Here is a 24,966-nt window from a genome sequence, read left to right as displayed (position 1 = left end):
AGTTTCAATGTCCTAACGCAATCCGTTCAGAAGTTGTAACTATTTTATTTCATATAGTTCAATAACTGTAACCCTGTATACAGCAGTTGTGGAGCATTGCCGGGTTCGCTAGTCATCTATAAATTCTGATCACATTTCTTTGGAGTCAGGAGACACTATTGCACAGAAATAATTTTAAAAGATAACCTCAGCACAGTACAAATGAAAATGCACATGAGCTCCCAGCTAGCTGTTGTCTGCTGAACAGCGCAGTGGAACTATGTTGGTAAGCGACTATTCTCGGACGCAGTACCTGTTGCAGGCGGCTGTAACGGTTCTGAGGAGCAACAATGTATGTTTTTTCAGTATTTCTCCTGTTTAAACCTAAATCTACATTCTCCGCAAGCCACCGTATGGTGCGTGACGGAGGGAAACTGTAATACTATCAGCCATTTCCCTTTTCTGTTACACTCGAAATAGAGCGAGGGAAAAATTACTTTCTATGGCTCTGAGCGCTATGGGACTTAACATCTGAGGTCATCAGCCCCTGGAACTTAGAACTACTTAAAACTAACTAACCTAAGGACATCACACATATTCATGCCCGAGATAGGATTCGAACCTGCGACCGTAGCGGTCACGCGGTTCCAGACTGAAGCGCCTAGAATGGCTCGGCCACACCGGCCGGCTTACTTTCTATGTGCCCGCATATGAGCACTAGTTTCGATCTTATTCTCAGGGACGTAGACGAAATATATGTTGGCGCCAACAGAATTATGATGGAGTCGGCCTCAAAAGCCGGTTCTCTAAACTTTTTTTTAGTAGTGTCCGATGAAAAGATCGTCGCCTTCTCTGCCCAGAGACTTGCGTTTGAGTTCCTGAACCATACCCGTAATACTTGCGATCTGCTAGAGGCATCCAGTACAAATGTAGCAACTCGTCTCTGAATTACTTCGATGTCTTCCTTTCATCCAACCTGACGGGGATCCCAAAAACATTCTGGCAGTACTGAAGAACAGGTAGGACTGGCGTCTTATATCCTGTCTCCTTTACAGATGATCCGCACTTTAATTAGAATTCTCCCTAAGTACACCATTCGTCTTCCCCCAACACCCCTCACATGCTCATTCCATTACATGTCGCTTTGCAACAATACATCCAGATATTTAAACGACGTGATTATACCAATCAGCAAACTACTAATGCTTTATTGAAACATCACAGGTTTGTTTTTCCTACTCATCCCCGTTACTTACATTTTTCTACATTTACAGCTAGCTGACATTCGTGACACTAACTAGAAATTTTGTCTAAGTCATCTTGTATCACCCTACATTCACGTAACTTCCCGTACACCACTGCGTCATTAGCAGACAACCCCACATTGTTGTCCACGTTTATGAACTGTACTTAGGAAATGACCGAAGTCTTATCACACTATCCTGGGGCACTTCTGGTGATTTCCTTGTCTCTGATGAACACTCGCCGTCGACGACGTTGTACTGGGTTCGGTTGCTTAAGAAGTCTTCGATATATATCAGGGAACCTATTCCATACGCTCGTACTTTCATTAACAGTCTGCAGTTTGGCACCGTGTCACATGCTTTTCGGAAATGTAGAAATATGGAATCTGTCTGTTGCCGGTGATCAACAGTCTGCAATTCTAATCATGCTAGAAAAGGGCAAGCTGAGTTTCACACGAACCATGCTTTCTAAAACCATGCTGGTTCGTAGACATAAGCTTTTCGGTCTCAAATAAATTTATTACTTTCGAACTCGGAATGTGTTCAAGAACTCTGCAGCAAACCGATGTTAAGGATATTGATCTGTAATTATGTGGGTCCATTCTTTTACCCCTGATATACAGGAGCCACCTGGGCTTTTTTCCAGTTGTTTGATGACTATTTGTTTTCAACTCCTTCAGTTGCTTCTCTACACCAGGAATGCTTGTTACAATATCATCCATACGGGAGTTAGTTCAAATGTTCAAAGGTGTAAGCCTCAGACCCGCTTAGCGATTTAAATTAGGACCAGAATTTTCTCGGCCAGATCTTTTGCTACGATATGATGGTGTTAATAGTCGTATGTTTCAGATGTAGATCTTTTCAAAGAAGCACTTATCTCTATTAATCTCTGTCTTCATTTGCTCGTTCTCTTTTGAACCTAGAGTGCAGACAACCTTTGCTTCCTGAGCATTTTCCGAACTTCGTTGTTAAATCGCGTGGGTCTTTCCCGTCATTAACCCATTTGCTAGGCACATACTTCTCCAGAGCACGGTTTACAGTCTGTTTTGCCTATACTTCCTCTACGATCATCATACAGGAACTAAATGATGTCAGTTCATTGTCCAAATGAGATGCTAACAACTGCTTATCTGCTCTTTCTACCAGAAACGCACTCTCAGGCTCCGTGACTGATGTATTAACTTTAACCATAGTCGCTATGACGCCATCGTGGTCGCTAATCCCCGTCTCTATACTGACACCTTCGTTAACGTTCGGCCTGTTTGTGGCTAACAAACTTTAAAATGCTGACATAATCTACTCATTAAGAGGTATAATGTTATTCTAAAAGTTTAACACAGTAAGACATGTACACTCCTATTGAGAAAAAAATCGAACACCCTGACCGCTTATAGACAGGGCTTACATATTCACAAGACATGTACATTAGTATATTCTGCAGAAATGCATTTGGACCATGTCGGGCAGCGGATTCAAGGTTAATATCGATATCGCGGCGCAACACTGCCTTCCGGTAAAATGTGCCTGCGGCTCTAGTTGTCCCTATAAACCGAAAGAAATGGATCAGTATGACTAGAGTAGATGTGCAGGATGCCTCGCAGATGTATGCGCGAATCATAGTAGCAAATTAGCGAGTTTGGAGAAGGGCGCGTTATTGGCATGAGGCAATGTGATGCATCCGTCCGGGAAATTGCTACTCGTGTGGGACGAAGTGTTTCGGCAGTGGGCCGTAGAAAACAACGAGATGGGTCAGGTCGCACCACGACACGATCGACACATCATCCGAGTGGCACTGGAGGACAGATCTGCATCATCCTCTGCTCTGGCACCACAGTGGAACACATCGTACACTACCAGGGGTAACAGTCCGTCGTTTATTACGACTTAGGCGACTTAGGTTACGTGTGCCCTGTCCACTTCTCCTCCTACATTTGACGAATGGGCAGAAGCAGGATAGACGGCAATAGCGTATGTAGCCATAACCTTTCTGCACAACACCCCAGACGCCATTTTTGAGCAAGGCGATGCACAACCACACATTGGATGCATGAACACGTGCCTTCTTGGTGTCTCAGGATGTCAACCTTTTGCCCTGGCCCACCTGGCCACCAGACTTGATGCGAATCTAAAAGGTATGGTATATGGAGAAACGACAGGTGCAGCACTGTAACCCAGCGGGTAACACAACAGATGAGTTTTGGAATCAGTCGAATGCAGCATGGATGGCAATACGAGTACTACACGACGCCATTCGCACCTTAGGCTAGGCGCAAATTGAGAAGCGTATAGCACGTGTGACGTGACACTAGACTACAGCGCGACACACACGTGCCGCACGGGTCGCGCGGGTGCAACGCATATTGCGACGCGTACACCACACTTCGCACGCGCCGACTGGCGACGCTCTGCGCTGACTGAACCGAAGCGCGCGCAACCTCTTATCTTTCTCAAACGATTTTACAGAAACTATTCTCTGAAAATATATGATTTTTGCCTTACTTGTAGCGTTTATATGTCAGCTTCGTGACCAAGTGCCCGTCACCTAACTAATGACCATTCTTATTTTGATGTACACATTTCAGTGAGACACTACGCAAAAACTCAAAGTTTACAACGAAAATTAGGGATCGCTATGATTTTGCGTTTGGGGCGTGTTACACCATATGTTGCTGCGTATGAAATTCAGCTAACATGCTGAATTTTTGTTTAGACTTGGGAGGAGATCTCTATCTGCCTCCGATCTCGAGAAAATGGATCCCATGTAGCGCGCTCACTTCCGATCTCACGCCCGCGAGAATGAAATACAACATCTCTCGTATCTCCTAAACCGCTCGAGACATCGAAACGAAAGTTTGGCGAATGATAGCACACAAGGAGGAGAGTGTTTTGCCAATTATTAAACACACGGAACTTTCATATCTATGGCGATATATCACTACTTACACTTCTTTTTTATTTATTTCACTCCAGTGACTGTAATTTTTTAAGAGTTATTGACAGCTAGCGAAACAAGAGCTTCATAGTATGAAAATAAACATGAAATTTCTTCTTTTATGTTACTGCAAACCGATACTACGATTTTTTCGTAAGCTATTATGCTCTGTGATTGCCAATTACTTGTTTAATGAGGCCCTCCGTTTCGGAATTCTGTCTGAATAGCTGATGTGAGATGTGTTTGGCAAATTATATTGTGAGAAAGGAAGTACAATTAAATCAGTCACCAAGAGAAATGTGGCCTTTACTCATAAATGGTGATGCTTCTTCGAATGAGAAAAGGTTAACAACTCACACAAAAACAGAGTGGCAATTCTGTTGGAATTTTGGTGGAATCCCCGTAACCCATCGTATTTTTAGCACTGAGCGACTGGAATGGAAACTTACCAAGGGATTTTATTCCTTCTCTTGATCTGAGCAGTATTAAAATAATGACGAGCGTTCCTTCCGGCGGAATGATAGGCACATGGCAGATACTGTATACTCACCTAGGGCGTGCCAAACTGACAATGCGTGATCGCGAATAAAATAGTCGTTATTGAGAAAAGTAAACAATTGATCTGTCGCACAACACAATGGTGAGTGTATTGTCAGCAGCGAAGGATAATGCGCGGGACAGGAATGCACAAGCTAGCCATGTGTGCCTTGTGAGATAGAGTTCGAAAAACATTGTCATGAAAGTACATCTGCCTTTGTCAGCAGCACATTTCGACAAATTAAATATATCTTATCATAACACTCTTTTAGGACACTCCTACTTTCGTAATAATACCGACCATTTTCTTCATTTGTGTAGCCTGTTGTATAATTAGTTTATTAATGCTGATAATGTCCATGCAACAATTGAAATGCTTTTTCTCATCACGGCGAACCAATTAAAACATTGTTATTTGTGACTGCTTTTCGACTGTTTCTAGCTTGCAGTGGAAATATGTTGTTCACATGCATGTAGTACAGTGTGTCGTATTACATCCATATCAGAGTAATCACAGTGAAACTTCTATACTTCAGATCTTGGACGCTTTTTACCAGATGCACAAAGGGATCACACCTGTGGAGATTATCCCTTTCTAAGCTTTTGTAACAGATCGTACAGATACGCTAGCTTAGTAGGCAGCGAGGAGATAACCTTGCTTTACTTTCCTGCCCTGATTCTTAATCACATGATTTTGTAATATTCCTTGCTTCCTTATTCACTACCCTCTGTCCCTTCTTGTGATCTGAAAACATCGCGGAAGCATATGCTGCAATTCTAGTGGCCAATGGCTCATCAGTTACTGAAGTATACATTTTTCTTGACAGAAGAAAAACAAAACAAAACTATGCACATATAAGTAACAGAAAAGTATAACGTGCTAACGAAGAAAGCTGGAGCGTTTAAATGGCGAAAAGCGAAATACTACCCAAAGGCAATAAAATTTAGTACACAGCAAGGCAAAATTTATCGTACGGGCAATACTACCACTGCTCGTATGCGCCGTTCCGATGTGAGCATATGGCCGGGCTACTTTACCGCTCCCCGCCTCAAATTTCCCACGGTGCTAGCGAGGCAAGCGCGACGCGCGGCGCGAGAAACTGTGCCTCAACCACAACGCCGCGCGACCTGGCGCAGGCGCGTGTCGCGTCCCAGTCGCGTCGCGTCGCAATTTGCGCGGTCCCATTTGAACCTGCGATGTTACAAAAACACGCGCTGCGCTGCGTCGCGCCACACGCGCTATACGCGTCTGAATTTGCGCCTAGCTTTATACGCTTCGATGCCATCACGCGTGGAACACGTTATCAGGGCCCGTGGCGGGCCCTTCATCTACTAGGTAACAGGACACATGCTGACTAAAATGCTAATTATTTATGCAGAACATGCTAATGCACATGTCCTGTTAAAATGAACGTCCCATCTCTAGTCGTTCAAGGAATTCTGTTTCTTTATGAACATGCGTTTATTACAGTTAGAAACTGTGTGTGTGTGTGTGTGTGTGTGTGTGTGTGTGTGTGTGTGTGTGTGTGTGTGTGTGGAATCAGTGTAGGCACGTAAATATCCGGACTTCTTCCATACATTATTTGAGAATGAAAGTACGTAACGACTACCAACGAACTTTACATATACACTCCTGGAAATTGAAATAAGAACACCGTGAATTCATTGTCCCAGGAAGGGGAAACTTTATTGACACATTCCTGGGGTCAGATACATCACATGATCACACTGACAGAACCACAGGCACATAGACACAGGCAACAGAGCATGCACAATGTCGGCACTAGTACAGTGTATATCCACCTTTCGCAGCAATGCAGGCTGCTATTCTCCCATGGAGACGATCGTAGAGATGCTGGATGTAGTCCTGTGGAACGGCTTGCCATGCCATTTCCACCTGGCGCCTCAGTTGGACCAGCGTTCGTGCTGGACGTGCAGACCGCGTGAGACGACGCTTCATCCAGTCCCAAACATGCTCAATGGGGGACAGATCCGGAGATCTTGCTGGCCAGGGTAGTTGACTTACACCTTCTAGAGCACGTTGGGTGGCACGGGATACATGCGGACGTGCATTGTCCTGTTGGAACAGCAAGTTCCCTTGCCGGTCTAGGAATGGTAGAACGATGGGTTCGATGACGGTTTGGATGTACCGTGCACTATTCAGTGTCCCCTCGACGATCACCAGTGGTGTACGGCCAGTGTAGGAGATCGCTCCCCACACCATGATGCCGGGTGTTGCCCTGTGTGCCTCGGTCGTATGCAGTCCTGATTGTGGCGCTCACCTGCACTTCGCCAAACACGCATACGACCATCATTGGCACCAAGGCAGAAGCGACTCTCATCGCTGAAGACGACACGTCTCCATTCGTCCCTCCATTCACGCCTGTCGCGACACCACTGGAGGCGGGCTGCACGATGTTGGGGCGTGAGCGGAAGACGGCCTAACGGTGTGCGGGACCGTAGCCCAGCTTCATGGAGACGGTTGCGAATGGTCCTCGCCGATACCCCAGGAGCAACAGTGTCCCTAATTTGCTGGGAAGTGGCGGTGCGGTCCCCTACGGCACTGCGTAGGATCCTACGGTCTTGGCGTGCATCCGTGCGTCGCTGCGGTCCGGTCCCAGGTCGACGGGCACGTGCACCTTCCGCCGACCACTGGCGACAACATCGATGTACTGTGGAGACCTCTCGCCTCCACGTGTTGAGCAATTCGGCGGTACGTCCACCCGGCCTCCCGCATGCCCTCTATACGCCCTCGCTCAAAGTCCGTCAACTGCACATACGGTTCACGTCCACGCTGTCGCGGCATGCTACCAGTGTTAAAGACTGCGATGGAGCTCCGTATGCCACGGCAACCTGGCTGACACTGACGGCGGCGGTGCACAAATGCTGCGCAGCTAGCGCCATTCGACGGCCAACACCGCGGTTCCTGGTGTGTCCGCTGTGCCGTGCATGTGATCATTGCTTGTACAGCCCTCTCGCAGTGTCCGGAGCAAGTATGGTGGGTCTGACACACCGGTGTCAATGTGTTCTTTTTTCCATTTCCAGGAGTGTAGATTCAACCTTTTCGCAACTTTTTCTGGCTCACACCGTCACAAAATAATAAAACGAGGAACGTTTATCGCATGCTGTGACTTCGTTGTTCAAGCAATAAAAATTCAGCATCAGACACGACGTTTTAATTTGTTGGGAATAGATTCAGTAGTGGAGAAGGAACAAACTTTGCAGACGGCATCCTTGTAAGCGTCTAAACGTACCTGCAAAATTATATCACTGCATGACAGATAGTTCAGGAGAGGTGTCGTCATAAACATTGAGCTGCCTGAAAACTTCCTTTTGCCTAAAATAGAACTTAATTAGGGAGTTAATATTCGTCCAATGTTTCATGATGGCAGCAGTTAGCTATTTCCAGTAAATTTTAAACTTTGTTTCAAACGGTTTCTAAGCCTTTTCTCCCGCACCTGCTACACGTTAGGTATTTAATGCATTAACTCATGAACTGTTAACTAATCAGCCATTTTAAGCTATTTTATACATCTGAGAGCTTCGGATTTTACTTCTGCTTACCTGATACTAACTTCCGTAAACTCAAGAAATTTGGCGCTGGTATGGCATTAGTGTCCTAACAACCTACGTCTCTGAGCAAACATTCTCGAAAATGGGGTCTGTTAAATAAGCATATCGAATAACAGTTGAAAGCAGTTCGCTTGATTGAACGCAGTAGTATATCAGATTCGCGTAGTAAGTTCGTAGCATTTTTTATTGGCATGCTCGTATCCCGATTACTATGGGTTTATTTACCAATTGTAATTTTTCATTTGTAATTCACTGGTCCTATATGAGTTTACATGTTGTTATTTTGTCATTGGAGATGAGGAGTTGAGCTGTGGACGATAGAAAATGGAGTGCCAAGTGGAGAAATCGGAATCTTTCCGACATATTTTTTCGAGTTCAATGGAGAGGTGACAGCAGCGGTGGCGGGCAGAAACATTTGCACCGTGTATGGCATTGGACAGAGCCCAGCAAGAAAATGGTTTTCTTGTTTTAATGAGAATCGCTTTGACATTAGTGACTCTTCAAGTTCAGGAAGATGTTCGGGGTTTGATGAAGACCCTTTAACAGCATTATTCCACAATGATCCACGTGAGTGTGCTCGAAAACTGGCAGATGTGATGGAACTGTGAATATTTCACTACCCTGCGACGTTTACATGTTCAAATATTGGGTGTTGGGCACCGTATGCTGTAAGCAACAATCATGAAGACGAGTGGGTGGACATACGTGCATCTCTCCTTGCCCATCATCATTTGGCTAGTGAACAACACCGACAATTCCTATCCTGTATCATTATGGTGACGAGAAACGCTGTATTTACGCTAACATAAGGAAGAGGGCGGTATGGTTGAGCCTAAACAAGGCACCAGCTCCCCGTACGAAGACCCACGCGCTCCCACAAGTGATAGTGTTATGCATCTGACGGAACAGCGACAGTGTGGTGTACAAATAATTACTTCCCCGAGATATAACCATCGTTGCTGACACTTATTGTCATGTACTAAGACGTCTCTCAGGCACAGTCTAAGTGGAACGACCGGGAAGATTGCGCGAAGTGATGTCACTCTGATACAACGCCCGCCCGCATTCTGCTAGACTAACAAAAAACACTCTACAGGAGTTAACTTGGGGATCATTCCGCAACCGCCTTATTCACCTGATATTGCGCCCTCAGATTTTCACTTTTCCGTTCTATCGAACAGCGCTCAAGAAATTTCCTTTTTTCAGGATGAAAATGCGTTCCGAACATGGCTAGACGGTTTCTTCGCCTCAAAACCACGTGATTTCTATAGTCGCTGAATCGAAAAGTTACCCCAGCGTTGGAAGACTGTTGTGAACAGTGAAAGAGAATATCTATTATTGATGACCAAAAGACTCTGTTCAAATGTCCAAATGTGTGTGAAATCTTATGGGACTTAACTGCTAAGGTCATCAGTCCCTAAGCTTACACACTACTTAACCTAAATTATCCTAAGGACAAACACACGCACATATGCCCGAGGGAGGACTCGAAGATCCGCCGGGATCGGCAGCACAGTCTATGACTGCAGCGCCTTAGACCGCTCGGCAAAAATACTCTGTTACCTTTATCTACTGTGTTTATTAATTTACGAAGAAACGCTACGAACTTATGGTATGACCCAATAAATCCAAACAGTGATGATATCTTGCAAGCCTAACGTTTCATGTTGCTTTGATCGTTGGATTCAGATATGTGCACAGTAGGTCTGATCTATCTTCCTCGATAACTTTTTTAGCACATACATATGTTGGTTGCTTTTTGTTTTTGAGCATTGTTGTCCACTCAGCCATGGCTAACACGGAATGCTGACCCTAGTTTTTTGTCTTTCTAACAGAGCTTTCCTTCTGGCTTGCACGTGTTGTATAGAACGATAATACCAGCCGCAGTCGACATTTCGTCCGTTCTCTAGCCGACTATGAAAAAACTTTGATGGCCTCTGCTTTAATGAAGTGAATGTTTATGGTTCCCGCCTCACCAGAGAAGCGATGTGCTATGACGCACGCTCTCCACAAATATGGATGAATGTTCGTGCTGCTGGAATTATAAACACATGAAAGTTAAACAGAAAAATGACATGTGGACGCACAATTACACTGCCAAAGAGATGAGTTTTTTGTTTTATAACATGGGATTCACTCTACCATATGGTGAGCAAGATGTACGAGACAGGCGAAATACCCTCAGACTTCAATAAGAATATAACAATTCCAATCCCAAAGAAAGCAGGTGTTGACAGATGTGAAAATTACCGAACTATCAGTTTAATAAGTCACAGCTGAAAAATACTAACGCGAATTCTGTACAGACGAGTGGAAAAACTGATAGAAGCCAACCTAGGGGAAGATCAATTTGGATTCCGTAGAAATGGTGGAACACGTGAAGGAATACTGACCTTACGACTTATCTTAGAAGAAAGATTAAGGAAAGACAAACCTACGTTTCTAGCATTTGTAGACTTAGAGAAAGCTTTTGACAACGTTGATTGGAATACTCTCTTTCAAATTCTGAAGGTGGCAGGGGTAAAATGCAGGGAGCTAAAGGCTATTTGCAATTTGTACAGAAAGCAGATGGCAGTTATGAGTCGAGGGGTATGAAAGGCAAGCAGTCGTTGGGAAGGGAGTGAGACAGGGTTGTAGCCTATCCCCGATGTTATTCAATCTGTATATTGAGCAAGCAATAAAGGAAACAAAAGAAAAGTTCGGAGTAGGTATTAAAGTCCATGGAGAAGAAATCAAAACTTTGTGGTTCGCCGATGACATTGTAATTCTGTCAGAGACGGCAAAGGACTTGGAAGAGCAGTTAAACGGAATGGGCAGTGTCGTGAAAAGAGGGTATAAGATGATCATCAACAAAAGCAAAACGAGGATAATGGAATGTATTCGAATTAAGTCGGGTGATGCTGAAGGAATTAGATTAGGAAATGACACACTTAAAGTAGTAAAGGAGTTTTGCTATTTGGGGAGCAAAATAAATGATGATGGTTTAAGTAGAAACATGTATGATGGTTTAAGTAGAAAGGATATAAAATGTAGACTGGCAATGGGAAGGAAAGCGTTTCTGAAGAAGAAAAAATTGTTAACATAGAGTATAAATTTAAATGTCAGGAAGTCGTTTCTGAAAGTATTTGTATGGAGTGTAGCCATGTATGGAAGTGAAACGTGGTCGATAAATATTTTAGACAAGAAGAGAATAGAAGCATTCGAAATGTGGTGCTACAGAAGAATGCTGAAGATTAGATGGGTAGATCACATAACTAATGAGGAGGTATTGAATAGAATTGGGGAGAAGCGGAGCTTGTGGCACAACTTGACTAGAAGAAGGGATCGGTCGGTAGGACATGTTCTAAGACATCGAGGGATCACCAATTTAGTATTGGAGGGCAGCGTGGAGGGTAAAAATCGTAGAGGGAGACCAAGAGATGAATACACTAAGCAGATTCAGAAGGATGTAGGCTGCAGTAGGTACTGGGAGATGATGAAGCTTGCACAGGATAGAGTAGCATGGAGAGCTGCATCAAACCAGTCTCAGGACTGAAGACCACAACAACAACAACAACATTCTCCTGTGACTGAAGGGTAGCTTAGTGATGGCAAAACCGTCAATCGAGAGCTACTAGTAATTTGCGGGGACATTTTCGGTAGATCGCAGGAACACTCACGTTGGCTAACCTGGGTAGCTCCACTGAACTCTGAGCGTAGTCAAAAGAGCAACTGCTTGATTCTGCCCCGCAAGTGCTATTGTCAGTCAAGAACACTAGATTGTCAGTCTCATAGCTGGTCACACACTGGGGTGACAAGTCATGGCATACCTCCTAATATCGTGTCAGATTTCCGTTTCCTCGACGTCGACTCGACAAACTGTTGGACGTCCCCTGCAGAAATTTTGAGCCATGCAGCCTCCACTGTCGTCCATAATTCCGAAGTGTTGCTTCTGGAAGACTTTGTGCACGAAAGGATCTCTCGATTTTGTCCCATAAATGTTCGATGGGATTCATGTTGGGCGATGTGGGTGGCTATATCAATAGCCCGAACTGTGCAGAATGTTCATCAAACGAGTCGCGAACAGTTGCTGCCCGGTTGCCCGGTGACATGGCACACTATCACCCATGAAATTTCCATTGTCTGCGAACATGAAGTCAATGAATGGCAGCGAATGGTCTGCAAGTAGCCGAAGATAACGATTTCCAGTCAATGATCGGTTCGGTTGGACCAGTCAGCCTCCAAGTAAACGCAGCCCACATCGCTACGGAGCCACCACCAACTCGCACAGAGCCTTATTGACAACTTAGGACCATGGCTTCGTGGGATCTATTCCATACTCTAACCCTACCATCAGCTCTTACCAACTGAAATCGGGCTCATCGGACCAGGTTAAGGTTTTCCTGACGTCTAGAGTCCATGCTACATCTACAGATCTACATATGTACTCCGTTAGCCACCAAGCGGTGTGTGGCGGAGGGCACAATTCGCGTCGAAGTCGTATTTCCCCCCCTCTGTTCTGTTTCACTCATGGATAGCGCGAGGGAAAAACGACTGTCTAAACGCCTCAGTACCAGCTCTAATTTCCCTTGTCTTTGAATGGTGATCATTGCGCGATTTGAAAGTTGGTGGTAATAAAATATGTTCTTCATCCTCGGCGGAGATCGGATTTCGGAATTTATTGAGCAGTCCCTTCCGTTTAGCGCGCCGTCTATCTTCAATTGTGTCCCACTTCAAACTTTCTATGAGATTTGTAACGCTGTCGCGGTGGCTAAATGTACCAGTCACGAAACTTGCCGCTCCTCGTTGGTCCTTCTCAATTTCTTGAATCAGACCCAACTGGTAAGGGTCCCATACAGACGAACAATACTCTAACACTAGACGAATTAACGTATTGTTAGCTGTTTCCTTTGTTGAAAGACTGCATCGCTTCAGGATTTTACCAATAAACCGCAATCTAGAGTTCGCTTCACCCGTTACTTTTGTAATCTGACCATTACATTTGAGATCATTTCGAATAGTCACACGCAGGTACTTGACGGACGTTACCGCTTCCAAAGACCGGGCATTTATTTTGTACTCGTACATGGGGATTTTCGCCTTGTTATACGCAGTAGGTTACACTTACTAATACCGAGAGAAACTGCCAGTCATTACACCACGCACTTATTTTCTGCAAATCCTCATTGATTTGTTCACAACTTTTGGTGTGATACTACTTTCCTGTAGCTTACAGCATCATCGGCAAACAGTCTAATGCCGCGGTCAATACTATCAACCAGATAGTTTATGCAAATCGTAAAAAGCAGCGGACCTATTACGCTGCCCTAGGGCACGCCTGAAGTTACGCGTGGCCGTGCGGTTAAAGGCGCTGCAGTCTGGAACCGCAAGACCGCTACGGTCGCAGGTTCGAATCCTGCCTCGGGCATGGATGTTTGTGATGTCCTTAGGTTAGTTAGGTTTAACTAGTTCTAAGTTCTAGGGGACTAATGACCTCAGCAGTTGCGTCCCATAGTGCTCAGAGCCATTTGAAGTTACGCTTGTTTGTGTTGAAGTCACCCCGTTCAGGACGACACACATCCGATGTTTTAACGAGCCCAGGAGAGGCGCTGCAGGCGACGTCGTGCTGTCAGCAAGGGCACTCGATTCGATCGTCTGCTGCCACAGCCCATTAACGTCAAATTTTGCCACACTATCCTCACGAATACATTCGTCGTACGTCCCACACTGATACCTGTAGTGTTACCTGTCTGTTAGCACAGACAACTTTACGCAAACACCGATGCACTCCGACGTTAAGTAAACGCGTTGTCCACGGTGACAGGTGGTGCCTGAAATTTGGTATCCTCCGCACACTCTTGACGCTGTGGATGTCCGAATATTGAATTCCCTAACGATTTCCAAAACGGAATGTCACCCACCTGCGTCTAGCGCCAACTACCGTTCCGCTTTCAAAGTCGTAATTCTCGTCATGCGACCGTAACCACGTCGGTAATTTTTTCACATGAATCACCTGAGTACGTATGACAGCTCCGCCAACGCACTACCCATTTATACCTAGCGTACGCGATACTTCCGCCATGTGTATATGATCATATCGCTATACCATGACTTGTCGCTCAATGTATTCGCTTGAGTTTGCGCACGCTATGTTTTTCGTGTGTATATTAGACATTCTCTAATGTGCATAGTTTGATTTACGCATTGATAATGAGATAGGTTTGTTCTCAGGAAATGGCAAAAACTTAGCACTTTGATTCGCAATTGCAAACCCATTACTTCTTTACCCATGTGAAGGGTAAATGCGTGTGTTTACTGCGCTGTATGTAACTGTATCAATTGGAAAGAAAGGTCAGGGCGAACGTCACTTCAAAACCGTTCGCTCAGGGATTGAAAGGCTTTCCTAACTGATTCTTTTCCAAAGAAACAAATGGTAAGTCAACTATAAACCAGACTTAAAGCTCCACAGTCAACTTTTTTAGGAATAAATCAAATAGCGGGGTGTCATTCCGAGTTTCAATAATTAATCACAGAAAAAGGGAATATCATCCAAGGTGAACACAAACACGTTGCTTGTTTGAAATAAACCCTGACAAGCAAAGCTCTTCAATATCTCCTTACAACAACAAATTCTTTCAGATTTGAAGACTCAATTTAACAAACGCATCCAGGACTACAAAAGCATTTGAAATGTTGCAGTTTGCCAAATCTCATTTTAGAGAGATTAATCCTGAAGAGCGCTCTACTCAGGTGGTGAAGCATTTTGATTTCCAATGAGACAATGCAAGAGTGAAGTTGAACTGACTGATTTTCAAAACTTTATCTTCCAGATCGCTTTCTTCAAGCTCTGAAAATACTTAACCTCTTGTTGCTAAAAAAAGTCCGTTTTTGGTCCACGTTGTTGGAAGGCAAAGCGTGTTCAACTCTAAATAACTGTGTTAAGTTCATTTTCCAGACATTCGTAAAAAAAAACAAGTACAGAAACAGACTAACTAATGAACATTTGGACAATACTCGAATGGCAGCCACTATCTACTCTCTCAACATTGGAAGATTAGTTGATGTGAAAGAAGACTGCCGTCTTTCTCGTTAAAGTTAACAAGTGATAAAAAATATGTCCTTACATTTGAAATTTATTGGTAACCAAATCTCAGTTTCTTTGGTTTGCCTTTGAGCGGGGTCCACCTAGAGCGTAAAATTTTCGTTTTATTTATACTTCCCAGACTTGTTTCGCTGGAGGTTCAGCATCATTAACTTTTTTTATTATTTATTTATTGTCCCAGGCATATTGTGGTATTTACTGTACAAAGATATGGGACATGGTTTACAGAACTTTGTGGCGATTGTTTAATGTTGTAAGACATAGTGGAAACAGTATTAAAGTTAAATAATTTCAAATGAATAAGCTTAAACGTATGAAGGCATAAAAATTGTCAGAAAGCTAAATACACATATGATGCAATTAATATGGGTAATTGAATTAAAAACTGACAAAGCTAAGCACACATAGGAGACAGTTTACATTTGTATGGAGATGCATAGAACATGAAGTAACAGTAATGCATGAGGGCTTACAATGCATGATGGGAAAGAAAGAAACTACAGTAAGTACAAACATATAGTCTTATTTCTGTATATCCCGGACACAACTAACTTACTGTGCAGTTTATTTCAGTATATATAACCAGATTAAGAATAGGTAAAATTAAATTTAATGCGTTATTTGAAGTTAGTGAGCTTCTATTCTTGTTTTTCTGGGAAGTAGTTTTGGAGGGATAAGGTAAATTTGCCTTTAAGTACTCATCAGTAGATAGCCATTTACTACTTCTTATGGTCATAGGAAGTTTATTGTAAAGTTTATTGTACAGCTCAGTACCCAGATTCATGACACCAGTTTGAAACCTACTTAGTCTCTGGGGCAGCAGTGAATGATCAAATTTGTTCTTGTATTGTGATCATGTATATCCCTGTTTACTTTTGTGGAGTACATGTTTTTTTTATGAACAGCACTTTCCATTATATAAATACAGGGTACTAGTAAAATTTTCAAGTTTTTGAAAATTGACTTTTTTGATGATCTAGGATGCTCTTGGTTTATTATCTTTAAGAGCCTTTTCTGCATTATAAAGATTTTTTCGTGTGATAACCCTAGAAGGGAATGCCGTATGTTAAAAAAGGAATTAACTAGGTCGAAGTACACTGTTTTTAATGTATCTGTGTTGCAAGCTTGGCTGAGAATTCGAACAGCGTAACAGAGGCTGCTCAGCTTACTCAGTACTTTATCCCCGTGCACATTCCACTTAAAAGTGTTATCCACCCACGATCGCAAAAATTTCGTTGCTTCAACTTAATCGATTTCATGGCATTGTATTACTATGGGTATCATTTGAGTAAGGTGTGATTTTATGATAGACTGAAGAACATGTGGGCTGCTTTATTTTCATTCAACACCAGTTTATTTCTGTGAAGCCAAGAAAGTACCCTTCTCATTGAATCGAATATTTGGTCACTCATTTGTTGCACTGATGTGCTACTGAACAACAGATCTGTATCATCAGGAAGCAGTATAGGAGAAATTTTAGGAAGTTTTAGGGGAAGGTAATTAATAAAAAGCAGAAAGAGAAAGGGGCCTAGAACAGAGCCTTGTGGCACACCCCAAGTAATCAGGGCTTTGTTAGAGCAAGTTCTTTTCTTTGTTACTGCTTGAGTGTTCAACTACTTTCTATAAACTTATATAAAACAGGAAAGGTGCTCTTTACTGCTAGTAGAGACATGAATGAGTTCTTAAGACAGTTTGTACATCTGGAAAACAAAGTTATATATATATATATATAAGGGTGATCAAAAAGTCAGTATCATGGAATAATGTAGATAGCGAGAGATAGAGAGGTACAAATTGACACACATGCTTGGAATGATATGGGGTTTTATTAGAACCAAAAAAATACAAAGATTCAAGAAATGTCCGACAGATGGCGCTTCTGATCAGAATAGCAATAATTAGCATAACAAAGTAAGACAAAGCAAAGATGATGTTCTTTACTGGAAATGCTCAATATGTCCACCATCATTCCTCAACAATAGCTGTAGTCGAGGAATAATGTTGTGAACAGCACTGTAAAGCATGTCCGGAGTTACGGTGAGGCATTGGCGTCGGATGTTGTCTTTCAGCATCCCTAGAGATGTCGGCCGATCACGATACACTTGCGACTTCAGGTAACCCCAAAGCCAATAATCGCACGGACTGAGGTCTGGGGACCTGGGAGGCCAAGCATGAGGAAAGTGGCGGCTGGGCACACGATCATCACCAAACGACGCCCGCAAGAGATCTTTCACGCGTCTAGCAATATGGGGTGGAGCGCCATCCTGCATAAACATCGTACGTTCCAGCAGGAGTTTATCAGCCAGGCTGGGGATGATGTGATTTTGTAACATATCGGCGTTCCTCTCACTCGTCACGGTAGCAGTCACTGACACGTTTTGCTGTCCAGCGCCATCTGTCGGACATTTTTTGTTTTGGTTCTAATAAAACCCCATGTCATTCCAGGCATGTGTGTCAATTTTTACCACTCTATCTACATTATTCTGTGGTTTATTAAGTTTTCAAATTTATACTGACTTTTTGATCAGCCGGTATATACCTCGTTACCACATGCTGTGGATTTCATAGATTTTTATGTTGTTTATAGCAGTTGCTTTGTTTCACAGTTTGTCATCTGCAACTTAACGTATAACAGTTATTTACTTCGAAATTTTGCGACTGGGAATGTTATGGTTAAGCCTACCATTGACTAATTTTATGTGGAATGTGCTCTCTCTCTCTCTCTCTCTCTCTCTCTCTCTCTCTCTCTCTCTCTCTCTCTCTCTGTGTGTGTGTGTGTGTGTGTGTGTGTGTGTGTGTGTGTGTGTGAGGGCGCAGAGGGTAGGGGAAGGGGCTGGCCACTTGAGGTGCTAGCATGGCAGCAGCTGTCAAGGGACTGCATTTGAAGGCAAGTTGCGGCAGGCTGTGATGGCGCAGAGCCACGGGCTACTCACACGTGCACGAGCGCTGGCCGCTGCTCCGCGCCGGACGTGTCCATGTCGGGCGGCAGCAACATCCGCACCTGCGCCTTGGCGCCGCCGGCCACCTCCACCCACGTGTCCACCACCTGCGGCTTCGCCTTGGACGCCAGCTTCTGGCGCAGATCCGCGTTGTCCGTCCACACCAGCTGCCTGGCCCTGGTGCTCCTCGCCCTTTCTGTCGTACACAACTGGTATCATTAATCTCCCAACTCTTAACCATCAACAATCGCTAGAAACGCGCGAAAACTGGGGCAGTCGCTGCGTAAGCCAACATCGACACGAATTTATGCACACGGCTGTATTGTATGTTACCACTGTGGATACTGCCATTCAGTGTGGACACTATTGTAACGTCGCAGAGTAGGGGAACACTTACCGTGTTCAGAACGAAAATTTCAGTCTGCAGAGGAGTGTGCGCCGACACGAAACTTTCTAGCAGATTAAAACTGTGTGCCGGACGGAGACTCTAACTCGGGGCTTTTGCTCTCGCGGGCAAGTGCTCTACCGCTCAGCTACCCAAGGTCGACTCACGACCCGTGTTCGCAGTTTTAATTCCACCTTTACCTCGTCTCGTGCCTTCCAATCATCACAGAACCTTCCCTGCGAAACTTGCAACATCAGCACTGGTGGAAGTGTGTGTGTGTGTGTGTGTGTGTGTGTGTGTGTGTGTGTGTGTGTGTGTGTGTTGGGGCTTATGGGCGCTCAACATCGAGGTCATCAGAGCCCTGACACACATTAAAAGGAACAAATGTGGACAGACCTAATAAAACTGAAGCAAGAAAAGAAGGAAAATGCTACGTAAGAAAGTAAAACCGAAGGAAACGGAAAACATAGCAACAAGAATGCCACAGGAGATTGTCATTGGCTGGCCACTTACATAAAATATGGGCGAGCTTGTCACACAGTGAGCAAAATAAAATCTTCTCCCTAAAATCTTCGTAAAAACATTTGACATGGCACAAAACTTTAACCACATTCGTCCGAGTGTTGCCTAAAGGAGATGGCAGCCCGCTGGCAAGTCAGCCGCGGCCCGCTGGTCAGAAAATAAAACGCAATCCAATAAAACGTGGGGCACAGTGACCTGGACGCCGCAAGCACCACGCATTGGAGGGTCCTCTCGCCGGAGCAGGAAGCCATGCGTCATAGGGCTATGGCCTATTCGAAGCCGAGTGAGGAGAACCTCGTCCCGTCGATGGGGCTGAAAGGAAGTACACCACACACGCGTTGTGGGCTTGACGATACGGAGATTATTGTCAGTCACTTCCAGCCACTCATCCTCCCACCGACTCATGACTCGTGAGCTCAACAGCGAGGTGAGTGCGTGCAGGGGGATAGCACACAGAGATACTTGTGGATCGAGACACGCCTCCTTGGCTGCGAGATCTGCCCTTTCATTACCAGCAATGCCGACATGCCCCGGAACCCATCAGAAAGCTACAACCTTCCCCAGTCGCTGTAGTCGGAGGAGGGCATCCTGGATGGTCTGGACTATTTTGACTGCCGGATACAAACGTTGCAATGATTGAAGGGCACTGAGTGAATCGGAACAGACAAGAAATTTAGGAGAGGAAGAATGTCTCATCTGCTCCAGTGCCCGCAAGATCGCAGACAATTCTGCATCAAAGACAGTAAAAGTCTGAGGCAGTCGGACCTTGAGGACGCGATCCGGAGAAACAACTGAGCAACCAACGGAATCCCCTTGTTTCGACCCATCCGTAAAAACAGCTACATAGTCGTGGTGCTCAGATAAAAATGGCAGAAAATGCTGCATTAAAAACGGTGGCAGGAGTGCAATCTCTCTTGTACTGCAATAAATCTGGCAGGCGCTTAAAACCCTGGATTTGGGGTTGTAGAGACTCCACACCGAGGGACTCAAGCACTGGTGGAAGAAAAGATACTACGGAAACATGGCTTAGGCTGGTATTACACTGTCAGATTTCCTTGTCAAAGATTTGATCAAAGATGTGATCAAATATTCGTCAAATATATTTGACAAAGATCTTTGACTTAGCGCTAAAAAGGGGTATTACACTATCATCATATTTTTCGTCAAAGTTCAAGATGGCCGACAACAACAACTTGTTATTAACCGCAGCAGTTGCATGTACCACAATTCCACTGTGAGCACATGCGGAAGAGAAGCGGCGGAAAAAAAGGAAACGTACCTCGGTGAAGCCGTGGGTTTTACGACGACACGATGAAAGCATTCAACAAAACTTGGTACGTGAGCTTATAGTGGAGGACGTCAAGTCGTGCATCAGTTTCTTAAGAATGGATGAGCATACATTTCTGTATGTGCTCAGTGAAAAAAATGGTTCAAATGGCTCTGAGCACTATGGGACTTAACAGCTGTGGTCATCAGTCCCCTAGAACTTAGAACTACTTAAACCTAACTAACCTAAGGACATCACACACATCCATGCCCGAGGCAGGATTCGAACCTGCGACCGCAGCAGTCGCGTGGTTCCGGACTGCGCGCCTAGAACCGCGAGACCACCGCGGCCGGCTGCTCAGTGAAGCGTATCCTCATATCACAAAGCACAATAATCAATTAACAACTGCTGTATCTGCAGGAGACAGGCTCCCTGTAACACTCAGATTCCTTACTACAGGAGAGACTTAGGTTAGGTCAGTTCAGGTCAGGTTAGGTAAGGTCTCCAATCTTCTTTATAAATTTTTGTAGTCAGGGTGCCTCACGTTGTAAAGCGCCTCATCAGCTTCATGCATCTCTATTAATTTTGTAGTTATCGGTACACACCAATTGCATTTACCGGCAATGTTTATAAAAACACTACAGAGGACAGAACACTGCAGCGATGCTAGCACTCCACGTGATAACATGTCACATTGCAGTGAACAGAAGACAAGCGACTTCTTTGATCAAATCTACAGCGAGGCCCTAGATTTGATCAAATATTTGACGACATTTGACAAAGTTCCCTATTACACCATCAAATTTCTTTGACAAAGATATTTGACAATGATATTGGACAAATACCGGCCTTAGTTACAGCTTTGGGCTGGGGCATGTTTCCAGAATGAAATGAGGACGGGTCTTGAGTTGTGATTGAGTTGTTCAGAGGTAGAGCACCTGCCCGCGAAAGGCAACGGCCCCGAGCTAGAGTCTCGGTCCGGCACGCAGTTTTAATCTGCCAGGAAGTTTCACTTACTGTATTGATCGATATCGAGTGAGCCAGCACATTTGCTGCTACAGTCGTGTACTCTGCTTTTACATTTTGCATATTTACTGATTGTGTATTCCTATGCTTACGTCCACGTTTCTAAGATATTTAATTTCGTTTACATTCTTGTTTGAAGAAAATTTCAACTAATTATCCAGTTTTGTTACGAAAATTAGGGGTTCGAAGTCCATCCCTGCAATTGTAAAATTGTCAACAATTCTGCAATATAATATTAACATTTTCGTACACCGAAGAATTTATGTACAATACTGCCTAAATTTTATATAAACGCCGGTATCATGTTAGCCGAGAAACACTTGCAGTAACAACTCTGTAATGAAACTATTAAATATCAATTTTTCCGGAAACGACAGATTAACTATAGTCATGTGAAAGTCGTCGGAGTTTACGACCGAAGATTCCACGCAGTTTTCAAATGTTCATGACGTATGTAATACCTTACATAACCACAACTTTCAATAGTAAATCAATCAGTGAGTTTTTCAATTATGTAGAATAACATATGTATTGTCGAAAATGTATATAAGACAGTGCAGTAGTAGCCACGCGGCTGAGTTTCAGTTTGGGAACCGATTTACAGGTCGCTCAGTCAGTATAACGTTTCTGAAGATCGAAGTAAATATTATGGTTTTGTCAATACTAAAAGCTGAAAACGAAAGTCTGGATTACGTGGTTTGTTTCCGACATGCAGAAAATTTGCCTAGCTACAGGAGTGCCAACTGCAACGAAAATATTCATTGATGATTTCTCATCATGGAGCTGTAATAAGGAGAGCTGCCATGACGTCACAGACTTGAAGCCGACGTTCGACATGTTAGCAGGCCCAAACATTAACTCCCGGTAGCACCGTTTCGATAAAAAAAAAAATGTCCGCTTGCCTCATATACAGGTCTACTAAACGTTATGATTGTAGTCTGAAATGTGAAGGAGCCACATTTCATTCGTAGTGGACTCTTTTAAGCAATATTTTCTTTTATATGCATCAATTTTTATTGGCGCTACTTACTTTTACAGTAGTGGATTTGTTTCTGTCATTTAACTTTACATTTCTTATCATCCAACATTGAAGGTGAGATCGGAAACCAGCCAAACATGACAAAATACGTTCACAGAATTTTTAGGAAGAAGGCAGTGACCAAACATCGGTTTCGTAGTCCGGGTTAAGAAACACGTTGGATTATAAAAGTAGCCTTTTCGTATTCGCAACTCTCTTCTTGGTTATTAGAAACTTATAAAAAAAAAAAAAAAAAAAAAAAAATTACGGTAACGAGGCGAAATGCGTCGTATGACTGGACCAAACAGGCACTTTAAACCATAGAATTCCCTGAAAATACCTTCCTGATGTTGTATTATTGAGGAAGGCACTGTAACATTTATTATTTAATACAGCTGCTGCGTACACTTGACAGAAATTAAGAACGATAAGCAATCATCTGCTAATGTTTTGGATAAACTAACATGGCGGAGCTGGTTTCAAAGCAACGTACAACGTTAAGTCCGCAGCGCCGTCCTCTCGTTACATCTCCACGATTATCACCCATCGACAATTGTTTTACACGGAAGTTCTAGTAAAATCATGCTTGGTGTGTCTTTGGCAGATCGAAAAAGATTTCTGAGGGCGGTTACACTAAGAAGGAGAGCATCTTTGTTCCTCAAGCCACTGTCCGCCGCCTCGCTGGGGACACACAGTGTTTACAAATTGAACGTGCAAAGAAACGAGACACTATGGCTCCAAATTTCTCTTATTTGAGCGTAGTGATCATTTCCGGCAGCGAGCAATGACGGTCTCCTTGTGAATGAATCGAAGATCGAGTATCTAGTCAAAAGCAGGACTCGTTCCTATGCAACAGACCAGCCCCAGTCACTGGTCGCCGCAACCCAGTTCTACAAAAGTGTTCACAATTTTAATTATCTGAGGGCGCATTGTGTGAGTCAGGAACCAAAGTGAGGATTCCAGCCCCAAACAGATCGTACTTCAGTCTGGGTCAGTTTTTCCGATTGCGTTATCTTTCAAGGAATTCTGGAATTCAGCTGTACAAGACACTGATCAAACCCACAGAGGTGTACTGTTGCGGAATTTGGGAATAAAAGGATCAACGTATCTTCTCATTTTCAGGCGGACAGTCTTGAGAAAGATCTATGGTTCGGAACAAGTTGGAGTCATGCGGAAATACAGGATCCGGCGTAACTGTAAGATGGATGATATCTCCAACAGACTATATATTGTAGGCATAATTAGAACCAAACGGTTTGTATAGGCAGCTAGAATCATTTGAGGAAGTGGTAACAATACGACTTTTCATTTTGGTGTGCAAATAGTAAGTCTGGCGACACACAATCTCACTTTCGGAAAAATATCATCCAAACAATTCCGAAGACTACAAGAGCTGACAGGTGCGAGAATTATCGCGCAATCAGCTTAACAGCTCATGCATCCAAGTTGCTGACAAGAATAATATACACCATGGAAAAGAAAATTGAGGACGTGCTAGATGACGATCAGTTCGGCTATAGAAAAGGTAAAGGGACGAGAGAGGCAATTCTGACTTTGCGGTTGATAATGGAAGCAAGACTAAAGAAAAATCAAGACACGTTCCTAGGATTTGTCGACCTGGAAAAAGCGGTCGACAATGTAAAGTGGTGCAAACTGTTTGAAATTCTGAGAAATATAGGGGTAAGCTATAGGGAGTGACGGGTAATATACAATATATTCCAGAGCCAAGAGGGAATAATAAGAGTGGATGACCAAGAACGAAGTGCTCGGATTAAAAAAGGTGTAAGACAGGAATGTAGTCTTTCGCCCCTACTGTTCAATCTGAACATTGAATAAGCAGTGATGGAAATAAAAGACAGATTTAGAAGTGGAATTAAAATTCAAGGTGAAAGGATATCAATGATACGATCCGCTGATGACATTGCTGTCCTGAGTGAAACTGGAGAATAATTACATGTTCTGCTGGATGGAATGAACAATCTAATGAGTACAGAGAATGGATTGAGAATAAATCGAAGAAAGACCAAAGTAATGAGAAGTAGCAGAAATGAGAACAACGAGAAACTTAACATCAGGATTGATGGTCACCCAGTAGATGAAGTTAAGGAATTCTGCTACCTGCCACCAATGACGGACGGGGTAAAGAGGACATCAAAAGCAGACTAGCAGTGAGAAAAAGGTCATTCCTGGCCAGGAGGAGTATACTAGTATCACGCAGGCCTTAATTTGAGGAAGAAATTTCTGAGGATGTACGTCTGGAGTACAGCACTGTACGGCAGTGAAGCAAGGAAAACCGGAACAGAAGTGAATCGAAGCATTTGAGATGTGGTGCTACAGAAGAAGGTTGAAAATTAGGTGGTCTGATAACGTAAGGAATGAGGTGGTTCTGCGCAGACTCGGAGAGGAAAGGAATATGACAAAAACATCGATAAGGAGAAGGGAAAGTCTGATAAGGGATCTGTT

At 43.7% G+C, this 24,966-nt stretch overlaps 1 protein-coding gene across 1 annotated transcript in view; it reads right to left on the bottom strand.

The window, feature by feature from the left end:
* LOC126484540 (venom dipeptidyl peptidase 4-like) overlaps nucleotides 1-24,966 on the bottom strand; it is a 320,902-nt gene that overhangs the window by 43,064 nt on the left and 252,872 nt on the right. The window contains exon 12 of the mRNA XM_050108088.1: nucleotides 18,280-18,481. Within this exon, the coding sequence (XP_049964045.1) occupies nucleotides 18,280-18,481 (202 nt within the window). The remainder of the gene's footprint in view (nucleotides 1-18,279; nucleotides 18,482-24,966) is intronic.

Source organism: Schistocerca serialis, chromosome 6, assembly GCF_023864345.2.
Source record: "Schistocerca serialis cubense isolate TAMUIC-IGC-003099 chromosome 6, iqSchSeri2.2, whole genome shotgun sequence".
In the NCBI taxonomy this organism is placed as follows: domain Eukaryota; kingdom Metazoa; phylum Arthropoda; class Insecta; order Orthoptera; family Acrididae; genus Schistocerca; species Schistocerca serialis.
Note: the sequence above shows the minus strand (reverse complement) of the source record. Positions and strands in the feature narration are given on the sequence as shown.